The 22,082-nt window shown below is 41.0% G+C and overlaps 2 protein-coding genes across 2 annotated transcripts in view; one reads left to right on the forward strand and one right to left on the reverse strand.

The window, feature by feature from the left end:
* TSPAN5 (tetraspanin 5) overlaps positions 1 to 22,082 on the reverse strand; it is a 163,732-nt gene that overhangs the window by 109,102 nt on the left and 32,548 nt on the right. The gene's annotated exons all lie outside the window — the stretch shown is intronic.
* LOC308497941 (10 kDa heat shock protein, mitochondrial-like) lies at positions 17,076 to 17,378 on the forward strand (the record flags this gene model as incomplete). Its single annotated transcript, XM_081049009.1, has 1 exon — positions 17,076 to 17,378. One exon carries the CDS (start codon positions 17,076 to 17,078, stop codon positions 17,376 to 17,378), a length of 303 nt encoding a protein of 100 aa, XP_080905135.1.

Raw genomic sequence — 22,082 nt, forward strand, 5'->3', positions numbered from 1 at the left:
GCTACGCTAGCAGTTGCTGGTGGCTGGCAAATGTGGACTGCAGTTAGCACAGCAGAGTGCAGGTTGCAGATTGCAGAGAAGTGGACGGCAGGTTGCAGATAATGTGGCTTCTGCTTCCTGTGTCTCCAACCCAGCAGCCAGCGAGACTACAGTGGTGTGACTCCCCTATCTATGGTTCCATGGGTGTTCCTTTTTGGCCTCACCGTGTCCTGCATTCTTATGTGGGAAGTGGGACCAGAGACCCCGCGTGACTCCCTGCATGACAATGGTTTTCCAACATGACTGGACCGTTTTACACTGTGATTAATGGCAGAGTTGAAAACGCAACCCACAAGTGTCTTTTCAATCTGCCGTGTGCCTAGTACTATCACCACTGTGCTGGTAAAAAGGAGGTTTGTGGTGTAAGAGAGTTGTTGAGAATTTCCTCCCCATTTTTCTATTGGCAAAACTAGAAACACTTTGGCCATTTCAAAATTTCTTTTTGACAAAGACCCATTTATGCATCTCTCTTTCATTCCCCCACCTCCATAGATGTCTGGATGCTCACAGCCCCCATACCAACCCTGCTCTAAATCCCTAATGGAGTTACAGAACTGGCGCACCTCTCGTTCAAAGCATTCCGTTTTCCAAAGCTACATTCTTCCCCTTTCCTTCCTCCCCCCTTACAAATCAAAACTTCTGCCCCTCCATTTAATTGCTTGTGTTTATGGATTAAGAAGGCAATCTGATTAAATGGGCCTCTGTATGAAGGACTGGTAACCCCGTTAAATGATGTTCAAACAAAAGTTTAGAGAGATGGGTGTCTCTATATTCTGCAATACTGATCTCATATCAAGTGAGTCCCTGACATGTGTGGCATACAGCAATGCAATAAAGTGAAATAATGAAAGGGGGGCACATGAGGCAAGGCAGAGAAAGATTTCTCATTTTAGGACAGGAAGTTCAGCGTTTATAAGCTAGACCTGCCTACTCATATTCTCTGTCCCCCAAAGTTATTTCTGCTTTTCAGTTTCTTTCCTTCTTCAGTACCTCTGAACTCACATATTCTCAAAAAGTCTCAGGTTCTTTTTACATTAGAACTCCTAGGAATGGCAGCATGGTGGTGGCAAGGGGGTGTCATTTGTAAGCTGGATGTAGCCATCAATACTAGAAGAAATCTTTAATAATCATTTTACCTACTGGTTCCTTTAGACTTCACCCTACAAGGCAATTTGCTATATACATATACAGCATTCGCAACCCTTAGAACAAATACACACAGACTTTGTCAAAGAATCCCCCAGCCATATCGTTAACATCACATGTTTTCATGAAGTGGATAAAGGACATTTGCCATAGGCCTATTGTAAAAGGTTAGATTTCAGAAACTCAAACATAAAAGAAATTTTGCTATCAAAATAAGTCTGTTGTCAATAGATGTTGAGCCTAAAACCATTATTTGTTAGCCGACTCACACTGGGACCTGGAAGAAAAATAAAATCAGTGCCTTTGATACATCAATGCCACTGTGGTTTTTGTCTTTCACCATCTCAAGTGTCATGAATAAAGTTACCCAGAGAGCTTAGATATCAGCCAGGAAATGGACAAAATCCTTCTGGCTTACACAACCATCCTAGAGTTCTAGTGGAAAAACACTTTAATTGAAACCCTTCAATTATTTCTATTAAACAATACAAAGTTAATGTACCACAAGAGTCCAACTTAATTTGGTGGGTTGATCCTGTGGCAGGTAATAGACACAGATCTCCTTCACAACGGAAAAGAGAATGTGTGCCCACATTGGCTCCCCAGGATTTATCTTACTCTTCTGCTACTTACCCTGGAGCTTGAAACCAGCTCTAGCCATCAAATTAGAAAAGCCACAAAACTCCTCTAATCACTTCTGAGTCGCACAATCCTAATCGGCACTTGAGAAACAATTACTTTCACGAATTTCTGGAATTACTTGGTCATTTCGAACTACCTCTCCTTTCGCTTGCCATTTCCTGTTCCCTGTCTGATGGTTACTTAGCCTTTGTTTGGAGCTACATGAAAATGGGGTGAACCCGGACGAAAAAAAGAGAATACCAGTCCAGGCATACTTTCGAGATACTGCAGGCTTGAATCCAGGCCACTACAATAAAGCGAGTCGTAATCTTTTTGCTGGTGGAGGGCCTTCAATTTGTAAAAAAACACAACGTCAGTGAGACGCAATAAAGCGAAGCACAGTACAACGAGTTACACCTGCACTTTCAATCATGCAGCACCACAGTGAGGTTCTGGCTCTGTGATTCCGTGGTGCTGCCACACCAGGCAAATGCATCACCATCTCTGTCAGAAATGAGGCCCCAACTCAGTCCCCATAACTCTCCTCATCACCAGTCACCCGAGTTTCAAATATGTTCTATTCTTGATACCAAACAAAAAAATATATAAAGGTAATTTTAGTTAATTCCCCGGCTTCCTGAAGATTTCTTTCCACAAAAATGAATGCTTTGTAATGCTAAGCAGAGTCTTACACTGAAAACTGCTCTAACATCTCATCAACATGACAACAGTCACTGCATCTTTGACACCATGACATTCTAGAACTGAAGAGCTGAGATGAATCAGCAATGAGTCGTCTTATACAACAGCTAGCATGGCATGCGATGCATTACTAGGAATAAGGCGTGGAAGGACTCTGAAAGAATCTCCCTACCATAATCTAGGCAGTCGTGGGATTCATACTGGAATACGATAGTAGCTTGAGGTTCCAATTCCCAAGATATGTGAATAAACTTACATTTAGAGAAAGATATGTTCCCAAATGTGTGAAAAAGTTTTACACTCTCTTCAAAACCCAAAAGAAGGAAAATGGAAACGAGAATATTTGTTCTCAGTACTCCTTATACGACTCTTCATTTAATCGCTTAACACAACCAAAATGCAGGTTTCGTGCCTTTTGTACACATATGAAAACCAAGGCTCAAAGATATAAAGCAATTTGCCCAGGGATACCCAGCTAGGGTTCCTCAACCCTCTCTCCCACTTGGAGTTCACTCTTACAATCTACAACTGCCACCAGGCACTTTAAATCCAGCAGGTCCAAAATTGAATTCATTTCCCATTTGCTCCACATTTTAAATATTTTACATAAATATAAAATAAATATTTTAAATAAATGCTTCCACGAAAGAAGACAGTTTGGGATGGTTTAACAACCTATAATAGTGGATTATCATTTAAGCTTCTATCTCCCTGGGGTCTTTTTAGTTGTTGTTAAAACAAAGAACTATATCAGAAAGTCTACTGACATCATCATAACCCTGAAGGTCCGAAGGAGTCAAACATTTTAATGTAACCTTAAAGCAATAACTGGATTATCATGTCAGGAAAAAAAATATGCCAATTATTAAGCAGCAACTTGGCTAAAGTACAATTGTGGGGGCACTAATCAATCCATTAAAAATAGTGTTGCATCACCCTTCCACAGTGGGTGCCAGCCAACCCGTGGACAATGCCTCCAACTTACAGCTGGAGCAGGTGAGAACGTGGAAACTTCCCTCTGCCCTCTCCCTCCTCCCACCACAGCTGCTGCTCACCATTTTTCCTGCACGAATCTCTTGAGCCTTTGATGCAAACTATGCCCAGAAGACAACAAGCATACAAATTTTTAAGCAAAATATTCTGCAGATTATTGCAATTCCTTTACAAGGCTAATTTAAAATGCCTTGTGTTTACACAGCCTTTAAACAGCTCAACCCTAAACTGTCAACCTCTCTGAATACTTCCTCCTTTAAAATGACCAGAGAAGCCAATTTTTAATGATTCCTAAACAGTCTAAAAATGGGGACATACATGTGGCTATTTAAAATGCACCAGTTCGAGTTAATGTGTGTTTTCTGTACTATATCTTAGCTACCTATCCAGGATGGCTCCGGAAAACTATGGATCACTGTGGAATACACACCTTCCTGCAACTCCTCTCTGCTGTCTGGACTTCATGGAATTGTCCTTATAAGAAGCTCAACTGCAACTCCACCTCTGGAGTGCAGGGTGTACCCCATTACCTGATGTGGGGGCTCACACTGAAACCACTGTGTGTTGTCTCTGGCTATGGCACTTTTATGCATATGGCACATTTCACCCATAGGGCATGTGAACATGCACCTTTTTGTATAGCAGTCTCAGCTGCTCTGGGCAATCGGGACCATGTAAAATCACACACATCATAATAGCCTGCATTTTACACCACAACACCCTACATCTATTCTCCAAAGGGAGTGAAAATCTACTGAACCCATTTCACGTGATGCGGGAACAAACAGACCAAAAAAAGGCTTGATTTTATTTCTGCAGATGCACCTGCAACCTCAAAAAGGGCCTTTGCTGCATAAAAGCAAAGCATCACATCCAAGCCCAGCTTTACCCCATTCTGAAAAGTTCACACTCAGAGGTGCGCTTTTGAAGAGAAAACACGACAAACACAAAACATACAGCAAAACATTTCAAAGCAATATTAGGTTCTCCTCTCAAGCTACTCCAGAAAAACAAGGAAACATCTGTCGGCACCACATACTATTTCTGGATAAAACTGTAATAGAGACCTAGGGTAAAACTATGCAAGTGCATAAATATTTTCCACTGCCCCCTCATCCTCCATCTTTCACCCAGATCAAACACTAATATCAAGGAAATATATTTTGAAGTATTTATGCATTGGGATACTTGTTTTCAGTTTTCCAAAACATAAAAGCTGTTATTAGCAGTGGCGTCAGCGAGAACGTTTACACAACTATTGAACACATACGGAAGGAAATGAGGACCTGAATAAAAAGTCCTTTTAATTCCTGAATTTTTGTGACTTTTTTTAAAGGAGGAAAAAGAGCAGAAAAAGAAAGCTTTGCAGTGTGGCAAAGAAATGTAATTTGATTCTAAAGAGGTTTCACTGTGATTCTCATTCCAAGTTAAAAAATAATTTTCATCTTTATGAAGCACTTATGAATAGGCACAAAGTGAGTGTGCTTTGTCAGAAGGTGAAAGAAAGAGCTCTTCGTAAAGTGGCAAGGTGCAGACTGAGGACAGCAAAGGACCTTCTCTAAGGTGACAGAGCCCTGCATCCCAGCAGACATTCTGGTCAGGATCCTGAATTTCCATGGCAGAAAACAATAACTGATGCTAGTATGTAGGTCCTGAAGGAAAGCACATTAGCACCCTCCTCTTTATCCATGCTCCCTCAGAGCTATTCCAAAGATGTAATCGTGCATTGCCGGCTACTACAATTCCTGGCAGCTAAGACTTCTCAGAAAGACGAGGGAGAAGGCACAAAGAACCTCACGTTGGGAAAAGCTAGGTATCCCACACCAAGACTCTACAAAACAGTTGCTGAAGTGGAAAGCAGTCACAAGAAAAGCATTTCCATGTGTTTGATAAAAGCGCAGAGGAATGGCACATACAGGGAGAAATGCTATAAAATCTTAGATTTTATACATTAACTCCAGAGAGTATCTCACCTACTGAAATCATTTGCTCCTTTAATTAAAAAAGAATTCTAATACCCACTACGTTTCTCTTCTTACCTTGGTTTCCTAGAAGCTCAGACTTAAATGTAATGCTCATTTGCAATAACTTCATTAGCCTAAGTTACTTGCTATAATTATGTCCCCCTTCCACTGTGCTTTTTATCATTTATTTGTATTTTATCAGTCCTATTATCTACATATACATTTTGTTACAATCTTCATGAAATCCTTCTTGCCTGGAATTAGAGTACAGTTTTAAAAAGAAAACATTTGTAATGCCTTAAATAAAATGTATACACAGTGTATCTAGCATTTTATTTTTTTGAGGAATCTTCAGAAAAAGTTTAACTTTGGAACCTTACCCATAATAGCATAGCATGCTAGACATGAGCCTAGAGTGTGAATGATCCAAAACAAAAAAAACAACAAAAAAAAAACCTGTTGGAATTCACAGAATTCTCTACTACATTATGCAGACGTCCCTTCCCCCACCAAGATAAACAAACCTATGATAGGAATCCTTTTATAGTCAGTTGACTCCCTTTAGGATTCTGATTTTGAGAAGCTGTGGAGCTTCTCCAGAAAAATATGCACTCTCACATACACACGTACAATGTTTGACACAATTGTACGGCATTCACAGCCCCTGACCCCACCTGGTTTACGTCTTGCTACAGAAATGGCAGGGAAGGTGGTAGGTCCACTGCTGACAGGCACATGGAGGCTTCCAGCTCCCAACACGCCCATCACTGCAGCTCCACATGGAGATACAGGTCCCTAACCCCCCTTTCCTGTCCCTGTCCCCTGTGAATCGCCACAGAGAGAACCAGTCTTCTGTAACAGTCCAGTCCCAACACCAGCGAGTGACAACAGAAAAAAGCCCAGGTCTCCTGACTCCATCAGGAACTCATGATTTTCACCCTCTCTGCTATTCAGTAGGAAGAATGCTTCTCTCCAGGGAAAACAACAAACAAACAAGCAAAAAAAAAAACCTGTAACACGTTATCACTGTTATGGAGGAAACAGGTTATATAAACGCAGTGGCTTATTTTTAATCACAACATTCACACAGTACTTTTTCCTTCAGTCTCTCCTCTCAATATCTGTCTCTGATTTGAATTTTTGAGAACTTCTTCCTCTAAGTCCAAAATCTTTAACAGTGAATATTCACCCTCAAAGACAGCTGTTTTTCCCATCGGGCCCTTTAAATTCTTTTCTGTTGCTCTCCCAGATAAAATTTCAGTTATCTATAAAAGGTACTTATTTCTGTTTACTGAACAATGTATCTCTTGTCATAAACCAAGGCTTACATCACTCGCTTGTCTCAGATGTAAATTTAGAGGGTTTTATACAGCAAATTAGGATTATGCTGAAGGAAGGAAGGAAGGAAGGAAGGAAGGAAGGAAGGAAGGAAGGAAGGAAGGAAGGAAGGAAGGAAGGAAGGAAGGAAGGAAGGACACTAAATAGTTCACTTAGACCAGGATTTTCAACCCCAGTCATAACATTAAATTCAACTAAAAAAAAAATTTTTAAAAAGAAACATTGATGCCCAAGCCTCATCCATGACTAATTAACTCAGAATTGCTAGGGGTGGGCTCTGGACATTGGCTTTTCAAAGCTTCCCCTGTTAGTCCACTGTGCTGCCAGAGTGAAGAAACACCCAACACAGTCCATTCGCCCAGAAGTGTAAGCCATGGGGAGGGTCAAGGCAGAAGCAGGGGTGACGGTTGGAATGCTGGAGAGGAAACCAGATGTGTCTCTCTGTGTCCCTTTTTGCTGGTCCTCCCAGGTAGACATGATCACCCAAATAGGTGTTTGCAACAAATCCGTTCCCTGAGCAATAGTGGAAACAAGCAACACTCCATGTACAGGAGCAGGACAACGAACAAGTGTCTCCTGAGCACAGCCGCCATCCTCTCTGGTCTGGGTGCAGATTTACTCCACACGTAGTTTCTTTGGACTCATGGGTATAATCAAGGACAACTCTTCTTCTACCAGTTTGTTCACCATGACAGCCACCTCTTCTCAGTTCGGAGGATTCCCAATGCCCCAAACTCCTTACATGGTCAAGGCAGAGTCTGTCCCTTACTTTAGAGGCAGGAAGGCCACTGCCCCTGGGAGAGATCAGTGGGGACAGAACTCAGCCTAAGGGAAAGTGAGCGCCAAAGGGTTCTGAGCAGAAGGTAGGGCAGAGACTGATTCCTGTGCCTTCAGGAGCAGGTGCCTTCATGTAACAAGCAGGAGGGCTCCTTACCCAATACAAAGGGCTAATAGAATGGACAGTTGTTAGCCCAGCTGCGGTACAGGAAATGCCCCAGTTCTGCACAGCCCTCTCTCTTTCCCCAGTTCCACTCAGTTGCTACCAGTAGCAAAAATCTTTCTTTTAAAACTTGGTGACAGGTAAACCAACTTCCTTCTTGTTTGGGGTTCAAAATTAGCTGCAAACGTAGGACCTTTGTGGTGAGCTGGCCTGACCCAGTCTATCTCATAGGTACTGTCAATGCATGGACCACACAGCACTCGGGTGAAGAAGAGTGAATGAATGAACTGGACCCAAGAACATTCAAGCACACATATGAAAAGCAGTCTGATAAAGTCAGAGCAACAGAAGAACCATCATAAAATGTTTTGTTGTAGCCATTCATTATCCATCTTTATTAGCCCACCACTCACCTAGCATCCCCCATGTACCTTAATGTTGCATCAAGAAAGGATGAGGACTAATGTGCTAGCGAGTTCTCTGGAATCCTCCCCTTGCTCCTTTTTTTCAGCCCCCCTATTTTTAAACCAGGCACTTGGCCCCTCCAGTCTCTACTACATTTCACAGACTTCCTTGAAGCTAGGTAAGCTCCTATGATTGACTATAAGTGATATGATATGACTTGAAGTGATGTGTTAACTTTGGGGTTACCTTCTTAAAGACACAGCCACTGGCAGCCCTGTCTGAGACGTGGTGACAAGTGGAGATACCTGGGTCAGGAGTGGAAAAGGCAGTGCCACCGCTCCAGCCCTCAACTACTCACCTCTGGAATATGACTGAGGACCACTGTGCTTGGGGGTGTCCCTGTCACAGGAGATTAATCTACACCCTGACGAATTCCAGAAGGAAGCAGAGAACCCATTTTCTGGCCTTGACTCCACTCTTTGTTTGGGGCAAGCCAACTTAACCTCCCCCTTCCACAGTTTCCTCCTTTATAAATTGGGGATAAAAGTCCCTGCTCAATCTTATTAATGAGAAGAATCAAATGCAATATTAAAGTACAAATGCTTTGGAAAGTTATGTGAGACAGCCTCTGCAATGCATATGATGTAACTACAATCCCGGCACCACACACTTGTGGAAAGTACGGCCCCAGCAGGAAACTAGGTTGGAGTTATACCAAAGTACTACTGTTTTTGACAAGCTAAAATGTGAGTTCAGTGTGATGATGAAAATATTTCAAACTCTATCAAATGCTTACAAATATGATTTATATGCACTGACTGCACTCACATGCCCATTAAAACTAGTAACACACCAGGAGAGAAAAGTGCAACAGCTCTGTGTGGTGAAAAGGGGACTGAAAGTGGTTCTCGTCATGTCTCACCAGGTGGGCAGGAAGATGGGATCCACAGCTCACTGAGGTTTCTCTCAGGCAGAGTCACTCAGGCCAGTCCTTAGGGTACCTCTGGGGGATTTCAGAAATAGGCTTGGCTTGCTAAGCGGCTTTCATGAGACATAGAAAAAAGATACCCCCTTCCTCCAGGCTGACCCATCTCCATGTCTGTGGATGTGGGAGAGCGGGCTGCATACATTGCAGTGGATTCAGCCCTTACTTGCTCCTCAGCCAGGGCCCTTGTGCCAAGATACATGTTACAATTGTACTCAGGACCCTGTCCCAAATTTAAAGTGCATACGGCATTATTATTATCAATAATGTAATTGTACCTAATGTTTCCTGGGGGTCTTGATTACAGAGAGAAACTACCACCTGTCAGTAAATCCACCAGAATTCCTTCACAGGAAACCGAGGTTTATTTCATTCCAAAGAAGAACCACTAAGTGAACTCTTTCCGGTCTCACTTCCATGTGCTCAGAAAAAAAGGAAAGAAAAGAAAGCTGCATTACAAAAAGAACAGGTGGTAGGGGGTGAAAGGTAAAGGCTTACAGCCCAGTACTCCAAGCAGAGGACAATGAACACTGAATGAAAAGGCTAGAAGACAATGGCCAAGTATCAAGGGATTTCCAAGAACAAGGATGCATTTTTCAATTAAATTCTTTTGCTTAAACTAATCGTTCAGTTCTTGTAACGTTTTCAAGTGAAATCCATTTACAACGTCCAAAACAAAGCCAACAGACACCCTAGAATTTGCTTAGCAGACAGACCTAAACAGTGACCACCACTGTAACTGGCAAGGACCCCTTTGCCTTAAAGGGACCTTTAGGTAAGCCATCTTGTAACCACAATACTAAGGGAATGTAGAATAGACACAGGCACAATCTCTCCTCTCTCACTCCTCATTCTCCAACTCACCAAGCCTTTGCCCACTCCAGAGCCTTGCACCACGCTGCCCCCAAGCCTAACAGACTCTTCCCCATCTCCTCACATGGCTAACACTCTCCCCACCCCTCAGTTTTCAGTTGCAATACCACTTCCTGAGAGAGGCCTTCCCTCCCACCTAAACTGTGTTCTTCCTGTTATTCTCTTTCATTGCCCCCTTGTGTTTTGTTTCTCTCTCCAGAGCACTACCGAGGTTTATAATTTTTCTCCAGCAGTGTTTATGTAGTTATTCCCTGGCTCCCTCATAGATGCAAATGCCAAGATGTCAAGAATCATTTCTGTTTTGTTCACCATTGTATGCTCAGCTCAGTGACAAGTCACCAAGTTCAGTATGTATTTACTGCAGAAGGAAGGATGGTGGAAGAGACTACGAATCAAAAGGATGTGATGGGCCCAGCACTGGAGATTAGGTCTAACAGCCTCAGGCCTAGCCCAGGAGCTGTATTTTCCTTTTTTAAATTCCACATGTGATTGAGATGCACAATGCCCTATTGAAGATTACTAATCTGACATTTTCCTGGCAAAATAATACACTGAAATACCATGTCAGTTGCTCTATATAAAAGAAGTCTGAAGAAAAATGTACAGAAATGCCATAATTTCTGATAAACACAATGTGTCCATAAAGCAACAGGGTTACAATTGGTGCCTATACTCTAGTCTCATAGTATTTGCAGATGTGTTGACTATATCACAGATGATTGTAATAAAACGTACGCAGGATATTAGAGTTTCAACAAGCACACAGAAAAGGCATTTTGTGAATGAACAAGAATCCATGTATACTAGGCTGGTTTAGAAGTTGCAACCATTTACCCATAATCCACTGCTCTCTAATCACACAAACGTTGAGTTTGCAAACCACCAAAGTCCAAAATCCCTTCCCTCATAATGCAACAGGGTCCCAGACTGCTCACTTCAACATCTATTAATATGCCAACTGTAATGCAGGGACTCAGCTCCGGCTCCCCACACAAGAACGCAGGATATGGTGAGGCCAAAAAAGGAACAACAGTGCAATAGTGGAGCCACAAATAGGGGAGTCATACCACTATATTCTCGCTGGCGGCTGGTCAAGACACAGGAAGTAGGATCAACACAATCCACAATCTACAATCTCCTTGCTAACCGTGCTTGCTAGCCGCAATCCGTGCTTGCTAGCGTAGCCATGGCAGTTATATTAGTGGCTAATGGCTAACTGGTTATAGCTGATGGTCAAATACTTACAGCTGATGGCCATCTGATCACAGTTGATGGCCATCTACTACCTGAGCCAGCACCTTTCTATGTGAGGTCGAGAACCTGGAAACTGTTCTCTGGGACGCCGTCCCTACACCAACATTTTCACATAAAATTTTCTATTGTAGACATCAAAGCTTTGGCCAAATAACAACAAAAATGGTGACTCATACAATTCAGTCCCGACTAAGATATATCTTGGTAGTGGTTACAGCTTAAATTATTACACGTTGATAAAAATAAATGGGAGGGGGTATGAATTTAAAATGCATGGTCAGTTACTACTAAATGCAGTTTTCATTTCCAAGTCCCCTCATCAATGACTTGAATCGCATTTTCGCCCTGCTTTCCAATTTTATCCCTTCCTAAGCACAACCAATTATGTTTTCCAGCCTTCATCTAGCTGACTAAATGGCCCCTTGCATCGCTTTATCCTCTCATTTCTGGAACTGTTTTTCCTCATAGAGCTGCTCACTATGAAATTTTACCAAAACAACTGCCAACTGCCTAAACAATTATTTCATTTTTAGGAAAGTATTTTAGCAGTGGCTAGATATCTCAAAGCATAAATGAGTTTTACAGCCTTCACAGTTTTCAAAAGTCATTTGGTGTCATTCATCTGTAATTTACAAGAGTAAATTGGCTGAGAAATTAGCTGAGCTGCCTAACGCGTTAGTAATCTCATGACTAAATCAGAGTTCTGCTGAGGGTCTGACTTATAAATCAGACTCACAGGTTCCCCATCTTCAGTCACAAGCCTGCCATACCCATAGCACTTTCTGAGGGAAAATGTCCCAGGCTTTTCCATGTACCAAGAGGGCAAAGTTTTCTACATCGTGTGATGGCCCCACCCCTAGTTGATTGGACCAGCACATGATCCAGGACAACCAATGCAAAGATGGTTTAGCAGGGCTTTTCAGAGGTCAAGAAAGGCTTTAGCCACTTTGAATTTTAATACTCCCAGTTCCGTTAAAAACAAAGAAGTGACATATTTTAATGTCTACACTGAACAAATTAACATTTCTAACACCCAAACACTTATGACTAGTTATGCTCTTTGTAAGACAGTTCAAGATTTAGAAGACATATTAATTCAAAGTGCACTTACAGGCAGAATGTCTATTAATGAGAAACAAATCAAAATTTTGATGATGAATGCCACATTCTTTCAATCCTGCCAGTTTGTCTCTGTGACTGAATGTATAAGTTCATGTGGAGACAACACTAAAGAAATAAATTTGAGGCCCTTGGTGAGCATGAGGCCCAAGTTAAATGGCTTTGCAGTCAACCACCTCCATCCACCACACTGACCCCCCTGCCCCCGCCCCCCACACACACACTATGCCTGCTGGCCAACAATATAGGACAAAGTAGTTAGAAATTCTATTTAAACAAAGATGATGGTAATTAGCCAGACCCTAATCTTGATAAGTCATCATAGCAGGTTACAATAAGGAATAGTAATCACAAACTCCTACTGATGACATTTCCAGTGCTGCCTTGGATCTAGAACAATCTGTCAATGTGCTATGCATGAGGCCTGGCCATGGGACACAGTTTTTATCTTAGATATTCTTGAAAGTCCCATCTCCTTTACTACTTGTAACCTAAATGATAACTCCTGCTACAGAGTTTTTGTGACCTTGGGACCAGCAGAGCATGATACCACAACTTTCTTACAATCTTTTTTTTTTTTCTGTTTGATTCCAAAGCCTCGTTTTTTGTTTTTGTTTTAATTAAAGTTTATTGGGATGACAATGTTAGTAAAGTTACATAGGTTTCAGGTGAACAGATCTGTAATACGTCATCTGTAAATCACATTGTATGTTCACCACCCAGAGTCAGTTCTCCTTCCATCACTATATATTTGATCCCTTTTACCCTCATCTACTACCCCCTTCCCCTTACCCTCTGGTACCCACTAAACTATTGTCTGTGTCTATGTGTTTTTGTTTATTTGTTTGTCTTGTTTCTTTGTTGCTTTCAGTTTTATATCTCACATATCAGTGAAATCATATGGTTCTCGACTTTTTCTGTCTGACTTATTTAGCTTAGCATAATAATCTTGTACTACAGAGCAACAATAATCAAGACAGTATGGTACTGGCAGAAAATCAGACACACAGACCAATGGAATAGAACTGAAAACCCAGAAATAAACCCACATAAATATGGACAGATAATTTTTGACAAAGGAGCCAAAAACATACAATGGAGAACAGACAGCCTCTTCAAAAAATGGTGCTGGGAGAATTGGAAAGCCATGTGCAAAAGAATGAAACTAGACTGCTATCTGTCACTATGCATACCAAAATTAATTCAAAATGGATCAAAGACTTAAGCATAAGACCTGAAACAATAAACTACATAGAAGAAAACATAGGTAATAAACTTATGGACCTTGGGTTCAAAGAGGATTTTACAAATTTGACTTCAAAGGCAAGGCAAATAAAAGCTAAAATAAATGAATAGGACTATATCAAACTAAAAAGTTTCTGCACAGCAGGGGCGGATGGGTGGCTCAGTTGGTTAGAGCATGAGCTCTGGGCAACAAGGCTGCCAGTTCGACTCCCACAAGGGATGGTGGGCTGCGCCCACTGCAACTAAAATTGAACAACGGCAACTGGACTTGGAGCTGAGCTGCGCCTTCCACAACTAAGATTAAAAGGACAACAACTTGACTTGGAGCTGATGGGTCCTGGGAAAAACACACTATTCCCCAATAAAGTCCTGGAAATACACACTGTTCCCCAATAAAGTCCTGTTCCCCTTCCCCAATAAAAGAAGTTTCTGCACAGCAAAAGAAACCAACAACAAAATAAAGAGGCAATCCTGAAAATTCTTTAGGTTGTCCGCCCCTGTGCAAAATTTACAACAGCCTGTAAAACCTCGGGGGGTAAAGATAATACAGTACTTTCCCTCTCACTTAACAAATTGTCCCCACCTTTATAATTTCTGTTGCCCTGTCATTCTAGTCATTTTGCGCTCAATTCTCAGCTTCTCTCTTCACTAAGAAAGTCCAGCATTTAACTCTTACTATTTCCACATTCTCCAAGGCAGAGGTTTCCTGTTTCTTCACAGGGTCAAGCTGTATAACATCAGACATGAAGTAAAAACTTTCTGGGCCTTAGTCTCCTCTCAACATGAATGGGTTGACCAGATGGCCTCTACTGTTACCGCAATATTATGCTTCCATTACTCTATACCATGTTTCCATACTTTACCTCCCCCAACAGCTATTGTGACCAGTATTGTCACAACAACAAATGGGACAAGATCATTTCCAGACTGCAGGAGATAAAATCTGGGTCCCTTGCTCCAGAAAATAATGGTACAGACTCTAATTTCCAAACTCTTGAATACTAGATATGGGGAAGCACCACCTGAATCTTTTAAGAAAGAATTTAGGAGCAAAAGGAAAGTTATGTTTCACTTTGTATAGAAACAAATTTGTGAAACCCACCATTCAAAGAAGCAAATACTAAAATATATGAAAAGATACATAAAATGCTTTAATCAGAGTTGGACATTAAAGGTCCCCTCATACCTATGGCTTGATCTAGTCTGGCCTCTTCATTTTATAGATAGGGAAAGTGAGGCACAGAGAGGTTAAGTAATTTGCCCAAGGACACCCAGCTAGTGAGATGCAGGCCAAATACTAAAACCCAGCCAAGAATGATTTAATTATTCCAAAAAGGTATCAGAGGATGTTAGCAAAGTGTGGAATAAGCTCCTAGTCTATGAGGACACCCGAGCCCTCCCACAAAGCTGGAACACTGGGCTAACCAGTGTACGATGACACGTATATCTTTGGCTCCCACATTTCCATCCATGCCAAAGGTGGCACAAGGCACACTAGCTGACATCCTTTCTAAAAGAGGCCAATAGTTCCAAAGTGCTTATGACCCTCTCAGATCCCAGGCAGTTTCCCACCTTGTTACTGAACCACACATGATCACCTCGCTAAGCCTCAGGAAGCCCAGGCTGCTGGGACCAGCCATCAGCCGAGCAGCAACAGCTGCCCCAAAGACATCACCCGCAGATCTCACTTCCTGTTCTAGCAACCAAGCCTACATCCGCCCCATTCAGGGTCTGGCCCATCATTTCCAAATCTTAGAGCTGGACAGGCCTCAGATATCCAAGAAACCATCTGTTACAAAACCCTCACTCCTCCAACTTCACCACAGCCTCTGCCACCATCAGTGGTTACACAAGGAGGAACCAATAACAGCCTTCTGAAACCAAAAATTTGGAGTTCTCATGGGTGACCTTGGAGAGTACCCCCGCCTCCCAGTCCATGCTGACCCTGTCCAGAGTCAAGGGAGCCTAAATCAAACACCCTGAAACAAACACCATGCATTCTGTCTGGTGGCATTAGCTATGGTAGATGTTAGAAAAATGCAGGAAAAAATACATTCAATATTGTAAAGTCTTAGAATTTTGAACCATTTCTCCATTTCAATTTATGCTTATTTATTCTTTAATGACATTTTCAAAGCATAAGCCACAGTATTAAACATAATGTAGAAATAATCACAATAATATACTGTATTCCAGACCTAAAGCAGCATAAACTTATTTTCCAACTAACATCGATTGAGCATTCACCAGGTGTCAAACTGTACTAGGATCTTTATATGTAAGATCTCACTAAAATTTTCTAACAGCTCTATTATCATCTCCCCCCATTTTAAGTGAGAGAGGCATATGGAAGGTAACTTGCCTAGAGTCACATCAATAAAAAGGGGCAGAGTCAAGTTTCAAACCAGGGTCCATATGACTCCAAAGCCGGTGTTTAACATTACCCAACACTGCCTTGGGTGGGAGGGTCTTCAGTGTGTAGAAGCAAAAACTACAACTGCATTTTAATTTATTGAACCACATCCCTCCGCATTTTAAGAGGTTCTGTATAAATGACTGCCCTGAAAATTTTACAGGCAAGAAAGGGAAATTAGCACTTATCTACCGAGTCTGTAGCACAGATGTCAAGCAGCTGTGCGGGAACCACGGGACAAGTGAACTGTGTGCCTGGCAAGGTCATATGTGCGTCTGTCTCAGACTTGAAATTTTTCAAAGGAGGAGCCAAGGAAATGGGAGGGAGAATCTCCTTCTAAATTCTGCAGAGTGTTAAAGAAACATGATCGGCCGCACACAGCTCTGATACAGTCTGTTGAAAATAAAGAATAAATAAAAAACTATATCCCTTACTACCTTCCCTTCTACACCTAACAAGCACAGAAATGCTTGAGCATACACATAAACCCTATTAGTATTAGCCTATTTAAACTTTCCATTTTTTAACTCTCTTTTTTCTCTTTTGGAGAATTCATTCAGCCAGCACTTGGCTTCACTTATACTTCATTTGCTATGTTTTATTGCAGGCATCAATATGACTTCCTCTTGAGTGGCAGCTCTCAGACAGCTCAAGCAATATCAACAGTCACAAAGCAGCCACAGATTTACAGCTGAACAACTGAAATCTCGAGGATAAAACAATAAAGCCATGGACCAGTGGACGTATTTACTAGTGATCATGCCTGCATCAGCTGCATAAGCTTGTGATGTTTACAACAGAAGCGAATATCTTGCCATCCTCTAACTTTTCTAATTCTTCACAGTCAACTTTCTTTCCATAGAGTTTCATTCACCAAGTACCTGTTATGTACCAGCCACTGTGTTAGATGCTGGGAATACTACGGTGAGCAAAATAGGCTTATCGTCTAGTTGAATTTATTGTCTAGGCAGAAATTCATCCACTAGTAACACAAAGCAATGAGTGATTGGCAGAATATGAACTGCAGTGGCCGGAGTCATGGCAGGACAGGCATTTAGAAAGTTGTTCCCCCTCTTTGACCGAGTATTAGTTGAAAGGAGTACTGCGGAAACTGTAATCAAAGAAGGCATTATGCTTCCAGAAAAATCTCAAGGAAAAGTACTGCAAACAACAGTAGATATTGGATCAGGGTTTAAAGGAAAGGGTGGAGAGATTCAACCAGTTAGCATGAAAGTTGAAAATAGAGTTCTTTTTCCAGAATATGGAGGCACTAAAGTAGTTCTAGATGACAAGGATTCTTTATTTAGAGATGGTGACATTCCTGGAAAGTATGTAGACTGAAATAAATCACCATTAAAATGGCATTATGTAAAGCTACCCATTCCACTGATATTCTGAAATCCCATCATGTAAATAATTTCCATGTCTATCTTTTGTAATAAACTAATAATCCCCCCAAAAAAAATAAAATGGAATGAGTGATTTACAAAGGAGCTCCGTGAGGGAACACAGATTAATGAGCATTGTGGCAGTTTATAAACATGGCCGCAAGTTCTAATACTGCTCCCACTGAGGGGTAAGTTCTATGTCCCCTCCTTGTGAATCTGGGTTGGCTATAACAGCTTCAACCATCAGATTAGGGTGGGAATGATGCCATGTGACTTCCAAAGCTACGTCGTAAGAGCCATGGAGTTTCTTGCTTCTTTTTGTTTGCTGGAATACTCACTCTTAGAGATGAACTGCCCTGTAAGGAGTCTGACTAGCTTGAGGCCGCCCCCACTCTAAGCCTCCACCCTCCTATGAGCCTCATGAAGGAACCATGGGTAAAAACTCTGGTCCACAGTCCCAGATGAACTTGGTTTTGAGTCAGACCAGTCCAGGCACCAGACAATGAGTGTAGATGCTCCCTCATGATTCCAGCCCCAACCTGTTCCAATCATCCCAACTGAGGCTCCACACATCATAGAGGAGACACAAGTCATCTTCCATGTGTCTGAATTCCTGCCCCACAGAATCCAGGAGCATAAGAGAATGGATGTTGCTTAACATTAGGAAGTTGTGGAGTGCTTTGTTATACAGCAGTCAATAACATATGATAAAAGAGGATTTCTTATACTGGGAAGTCATACAAGCACTCTCCATGAAAGTAATTTTGGAGCTGAGACCTGAAGGGTGAAAGGCTTCCTACAAAAAAAAGAAATAAAAGTTGGTTGCAGGCACAGGCCCTGTGGTCAGCAAGAGTGTGACTGGTACCGGAAGCAAGTCAGCTGGCCAGAGCACAGAATGAGAAAAGAGCAGAAAGACTGGAGAGGGCGGTAGGCTGGGACCAGACCATGTTCAGGGCTTTGGTCTGTAACTTGAGAACAGTTAGAAGTTCTTGGAGGGCTGTTTTATGATTTGGGGATTTTTTTTTAATTGAGATAAAATTCACACACCATAAAAGTCATTGTTATGGGTTGAATTATATACTTCAAAAATTCATGTGACATCAAAACCAGGACCTCAAAATGTAAACTTATTTGGAAAGTAGGTTATTGCAGGTGCAATTAGTTAAAATGAAGTAATTAAGGTAGGCTCTAATCAAATAGGACTGTGTCCATATAAAAAGGGGAACTCTGGACACAGACATGCAGGATGTCATATGAAGATAAAGGCAGCGATTGGGGGGATGGGTCTATGAGCCAAGGAATGCCAAAGATTGCCAGCAAACCACCAAAAGCTGGGGGAGACATGGAACAGAATCTCCCTCACTGCCCTCAGAGGAAACCTGCTCTGACAACACCTTGATCTCAGATTTGTGGCCTCCAGAACTGTAAGACAAAAATTATCTGCTTTTTACATCACTCAATTTGTGGTCCCAGCAACCCTGAGAAACTAATAGTTACCATTTTTAAACGTACAGTTCAGTGCTTTTAGTATCTTCAAAATACACTACAGTAATAACCACTATCTAATTCTAGAACACTTTCATATTCCAAAAGGAAATACCATTCCCTTTCTGCCCCCCCTTTTCCCCAGCCTGGCAACCATTAATCTGCTCTCAGTTGCTATGGATTTGCCTGTTCTGGACATGGCATATAAATGGCATCATACAATATGTGGCCTTTTGTGTCCTGCTTCCTTCACTTTGCATATTTTCAAGGTACATCCATGTTGTAGCACGTTTCGGTACTTCATTTCTCTACATAGCTGAATATTCCATTCTATGTATATGCCACATTTTACTTATCTATTCATCAACAGATGGACATTTGAGTTGTTTCCAAATTTTGGCTATTATGAATAATGTTGCTATTGAACATTCCTGTACATATTTTATATAGACACCTGTTTTCAATTCTCTTGGGCAAGTACCTAGGGGTAGAATTGCTGGGCCATGTGGTTAACTCTATATTTAACTTTCTGAGGAACCGCCAAAGTGTTTCCCACAGCGGCTGTACCATTTTCATTCCCCCCAGCAAAGTCTGAGGATTCCCTGGGAAGTTTCAAGCAAATGGGGAAACATCAGAATTGTGCTTTAAAAAAAAGAATAGGAACCAGCTTTTGTGAAAGAATGTAAGTTAGTTTTGTACCAATGGGTTTGACATGCCTTTTAAAACATTCAAGTGGAAATGTCAGACAGGAGGGGCTTAGAAAAGAGGTCAATACGCTCAGGATTAAAATTTGAGACTCAGCAACCATGGGTATGTATGAGATTCTGTAAGACACAGTATAGAGTATAAAAAAAGACAGCTTGGTCAGAACTTCTAGAAGCTCCAAATAAATGGTGGAGTACAGGAAAATGAGTCTGTACAAAGGAGCCTGATAAATAGAGTATACCAAAATTACAAAATTGGTAGAATAAGAAAGAGAAAGGAGATGAGCAAAGACAAAAGAGCTTCACCAAAATGTAATAAGAAAGAGAAAATGTAAAAAGGGTCTAAATTCTGATGCATTAACAAAGAAGATATGCACCATTTTATTTTTCTATATATTTCCTCGTGTTTTTTTTTTCCTTTTCTTTTGTTTTGGAAGGGGGTGAAGAATGGTTTTAGTTCCCTCCGTCTTATGCGTAAGAGGTTAAACTACTTGATCTTTTATCAGAACTGGTGAATAAATGCTTTTCAGTCTGGACATCAAACCTATCTGACTTAAAATAGGCCTCCTATACAGGGGCTGTGTGGACGAATCTGGTTATGTACTTAACAAGTTCCTATTGTTTCATCAAAGTGTCTGAAAGCTCAGGAAGACAGTTGGACACCACTTCAAAGTATCACTAAGAAATCAACAGCAATTAAAGCATTCCCCTACACACCCTCCCCGCCAACAAGCAGCTATTTAATTACAGAGGCAAATCAAAGATGAGAATCCTAAGAATAAACCTATAAACCACATCCCTTGTCCCACGTCAAAATTATAGTTTAGATTACTTTGTTCCTCAAAAGCCATAGTTCCAGAAGATTAGAAAACTTTCTTTACATATCAATCAAGAGGGTAGATAATCCTTTCAGGCCTACATTGCAAGGAATTGAATTTTAACTTTGTAATTATGTGAACAAAGGACTCTTGCCGTAAAATACACATTGCCTTTAGAAGAGCCTAAGAACCAGTTTGGCTCAGGCCTTGGTCTTCCCCTGGATACAGATCGGTGCCCCTGCCCTTTGTTAGCAGACTCCTTTGATGACCAACCATAGTAACACAAAATCTGGAAATGTAAAATTTCATTACACTCAATTACTTTATTTGAATAAAACACAAGACACAAAATACCACATTCACTCTGTGTTCACATCCTTTGAAAGCTTTTATATTACCAATTGACAGAAGAGGTGTCCTCCCAGAGTAAGTTTGGAAATAAGATATTTAAGGTAAGTCTATGTCAGGCAGAAATCCAATTGACATTAGGACCCTAAAAGATATCTTCTTTTGCTTTATATGAAAATTATGAAATTGGTTTCAATTATATTAGCAAACTGAATCTCATTGGAAAAACGAATAAAATCATTGTATTAGCCGCACACAGTCAGCCACATATGCCGGTATTTGAACCCGGTATATGACATATATGTTATTCCAAAGGTATTATCAACCGTGTTCGACAGACAAAGGTTGTGGGGTGCAGAAGCTCCAAATCTTGGCTCTATGACACAGAATTGAAACACAAATCTTTTTTTGTTTGTTTTAAACCACAATGCTAGGACTGCTTCTACCACACTATGCCTTCCCTGACCTGTTGTAGGAATTATTGCTAACTCCAGATATAACTGTTGGATAGCAATGAGAAAATAGTCAAAAATGAAAGATGGTGATCTACCAGCGGAAAGAAATAATTACTTAATACTTACTTAATAAGTAATATTTTATGACTAAGTTCTACAAGAAGTTGTTATTTGAGTTAATTTAGTTTTTTGTTGTTGATGGGGAGATATAAAAATTTAGATATGAGGAGTAAGATTGTTTTTTCAGATATAGGGAGTAATAAAACAGCAGATGTCAAATAAAACACAGTTCCCCACAGTGCATAAGGAAGAGTCCTTTCAAAGCCCCTGATTCAGAGAATCAGTTTGATGATAGTACTTGGAGAGACTATAAGAGCAGTAACTAATGCTAATTAGAAGTTAATGGGGTAGAGCCAAACACATTAACTTATTCATTAATTCTCACCACAAGACTCTGAAGCAAGTATGAGCATCCCTTTTTTATGGAGGAAAAAAACCAGTTACATAAGTGACGGTAACCGACTTCCGGAAAATGTTGGTCATAAATACAAAGGACAAACACTACACTGAAGACTTTAAATTCCTCATATACACCGAGGCATAAATGAACATATTTTTAGCCACAACCAATAACTACACTCATCCCAAAACAACAATCATTGAAAATTTGTACTCCAGAAGGCAAAACATGATTTGAAAGCACTGAAATTAATCATGATAACAACAATAATAATAACAACAGGAGGGGGCGGAGGAGAAAAAGCTAATTAATTGTCGAGTGCTTATAATACACCAGACCCCATTCTAAGTATGTATGAGCATTTTAACTCTCAATCCTCACAATGAG

This window comes from Rhinolophus hipposideros, assembly GCF_964194185.1.
Source record: "Rhinolophus hipposideros genome assembly, chromosome: 1".
Taxonomy (NCBI): Eukaryota; Metazoa; Chordata; class Mammalia; order Chiroptera; family Rhinolophidae; genus Rhinolophus; species Rhinolophus hipposideros.